Consider the following 2,685-nt stretch of genomic DNA (forward strand, 5'->3'; position numbering starts at 1 on the left):
TGTGCAATAATCATGCTGTCTAATCAGCATCTTGATATGCCACACCTGTGAGGTGGATGGATTATCTCGGCAAAGGAGAAGTGCTCACTAACACAGATTTAGACAGATTTGTGAACAATATTTGAGAGAAATAGGCCTTTTGTGTACATAGAAAAAGTCTTAGATCTTTGAGTTCAGCTCATGAAAAATGGGGGCAAAAACAAAAGTGTTGCGTTTATAATTTTGTTCAGTGTAAATAAAAACAGTATTCTTCCACCAAACAATGTAGTTCCTCAGAAACAGTTGTGGCTCCAACAAAGTGGTTGCCGAGCAACACACAGACGTAAACAAAGGTGTATGTTTGTAGTGTAATTTACAACAGCTTCGAACGGATATTCAACCAATCAGAATCAAGGACCGGAACTATCCGTTTTATAATAAATGAATTGATGTTGAAAGGAAAAACACTTATTTTGATGTGTTGACTGACATACTAAATCATAAAAGCATAAACATAATATATGTATTTACTGTCACTTTTTATCCATCTAATGCATCCTTGCTGAATGGAAGTCAATCTTTCTATCTTTCAATCTTACTTAATCCAAATGTTTGAATGGTAGTGTATCACAGTCTCCACAAACCTTGACCTGTAATGTTTTGTCATCCATAACAAAACCCACCTAAATTTCTTTGAAGGTAAAAAAGAGAAACCAGAGGGGAAAAAAGACGTGACACAAGAAAACAGAGCAGAAAAATACTAACCAATCTTTTGTAGTCTGGAAAGCCATCGGGTCGTACTGGAGAACTGATTACCAAAGCGAGGATTTGGACCTCCGATCAAGTCCAGTAGAACAAACAAATCCTGGTGAGAAATTGAATGAATGAAAGACTTTAACCAGTTTTGTAGTTTGTCAATGTTTGCTTGCATTCATGCTCTTTAACCTTACATTCACAATACACTCTCAGAAAAAAGGTACAAAAGCTGTCACTGTGGCAGTACCCTTTCAAATGGTACTAATAGGTACCATTTAGGTACAAGTATGTACCTTTAAGGTACCAATATGCACAATTTGAGTGTAAACAAGGTACAAAAGTGTACCATTTTAAAAAGGTACCACCCCAGTGAAAGCTTTTGTACCTTTTTCCAGAGAGTGTATGTGATTGTCCATTTGCATATACAACATAATTCAGGACTCTATGTTCTATATTCAAATTCTATATTCATGGTTAATGATGCATTTGCATCTAAAATATATCTGCTGATAGCGCAGAAGGAAGATAGCTGTGTAGGAGAAACCAAGAGAAATCTTTCTTCAGTGAAAAATCTCATGAGGAAGTACAAATGTAATCTGCGAGCTACAGCAGAAGGAAAGCCTATCAGTGAATAACAAATTAAATATTAGTGTGTTCCTCGCACAAAGTTCCAGAAATCTTATAACACAGCACATAAGTCATATGGGCCACTTTAACAGTACCTGGGCCAGGCTATTTATCAAAATATCTAATTTAGTTTTTCAAGTAAGAAAGTAAGTATACAGATTTGGAACAACTTAAGGATGAGTAAATTAATAAGAATAGACTAAATAGAAAACATTTTTCTAACAATAAGTATGATGCAGTAAGTTATTTTTAGATTAGTCTGGCTGTATGTCAATGTATTCATGTCTGTGAGGGAACTGTACAATGCCGTCGAGCTGGCTGGTGTTGGTGGCTTCCGGTGGATGTGCTGTTGTCGACATTTTGTGGGCTAAACGACGGGAGCCGTACAGAGAGTCTTCAGATGTCCACTCGTAAAGTGCCTCTTCTCCATCAAAGAAGAAGAACTGCAGAGACAGATCTGACCCAGAGTCCTGTGAGAAACAGCAAGACACACACATGCTGCCATCTACCTGTGACACTACAGAATACAGCACAAATAATGTCACTTATTACATAAATGCAAAATTAATCTCATGATTGGCACAAATTAAAGTTCAGCTACCAACTGAAAAAGAGAGATTGGTAAATGTATAACTCACTTGAGTTATATGTGTGACTCACTGGACTCGTACCAGAGTGCTCCACAGCGCTGTAGCAGGTGAGCTACCGAGCATGTTTTTTCCAATGAGCCTAACTAATGAGTCCTTAGTTTACTTTACTCATCAATATCTCTTTAATTTCATATGCCAAAACATTAAAAAAAAACATAAAAAAAAAATACTGTGAAAACAGTCACACAGCTAAAGCAAAGCACATCTGGTATAAATATTACAAAATAAAAACATGAAAGAAAAATCTCAATCACTAGTTGTTCAATCATGATGACCCAGCCCTAGTTCCTGTGTACACTGCCAAACCTTCAAGGTCTTTAGGTCATCATCTTGGGCTCTTGCCAGTTCCAGAATCATAGAGCAGGGAACAGCAGAATCCGTTGCTCCGAGAAACTCATGGCCGTCCCACTGTGGAGGGTAGTATTTGGAGTCAAAGTGGCAGGCCAGAACCAACTGACGTTTGGCCGCAGGGTTGAGAGTTGCAATTATGTTGGTAAAGGGAAGCTGGCCGTAAGGCGTATGAGCATAGAAGGCATCCTCCGTCACTTCCCACCCCGCGTTCATTGAGCCGAGAGTTGATTTAATATGCTAAAGAGAGAGAAATTCAGACACTGAACAGACTGTGACATTTAAAAGTTAGCTTTCATACACAAACACACACTGACCTGCTGAA

The 2,685-nt window shown here is 38.1% G+C and overlaps 1 protein-coding gene across 1 annotated transcript in view; it reads right to left on the bottom strand.

Annotated features, from left to right (window-relative positions):
- The window catches only part of LOC107657156 (glutaminyl-peptide cyclotransferase-like), an 11,379-nt gene that overhangs the window by 4,900 nt on the left and 3,794 nt on the right, over positions 1-2,685 (bottom strand). Inside the window, exons 3-5 of the mRNA XM_016445183.1 lie at positions 2,319-2,606; positions 1,665-1,832; positions 745-844 (exon numbers count right to left, since the gene is read on the bottom strand). Coding sequence (XP_016300669.1) covers positions 745-844; positions 1,665-1,832; positions 2,319-2,576 — 526 coding nt within the window. The 5' untranslated portion in view covers positions 2,577-2,606. The remainder of the gene's footprint in view (positions 1-744; positions 845-1,664; positions 1,833-2,318; positions 2,607-2,685) is intronic.

Source organism: Sinocyclocheilus anshuiensis, unplaced genomic scaffold (genome assembly GCF_001515605.1).
Source record: "Sinocyclocheilus anshuiensis isolate Anshui unplaced genomic scaffold, SAMN03320099.WGS_v1.1 scaffold1891, whole genome shotgun sequence".
In the NCBI taxonomy this organism is placed as follows: Eukaryota; Metazoa; Chordata; class Actinopteri; order Cypriniformes; family Cyprinidae; genus Sinocyclocheilus; species Sinocyclocheilus anshuiensis.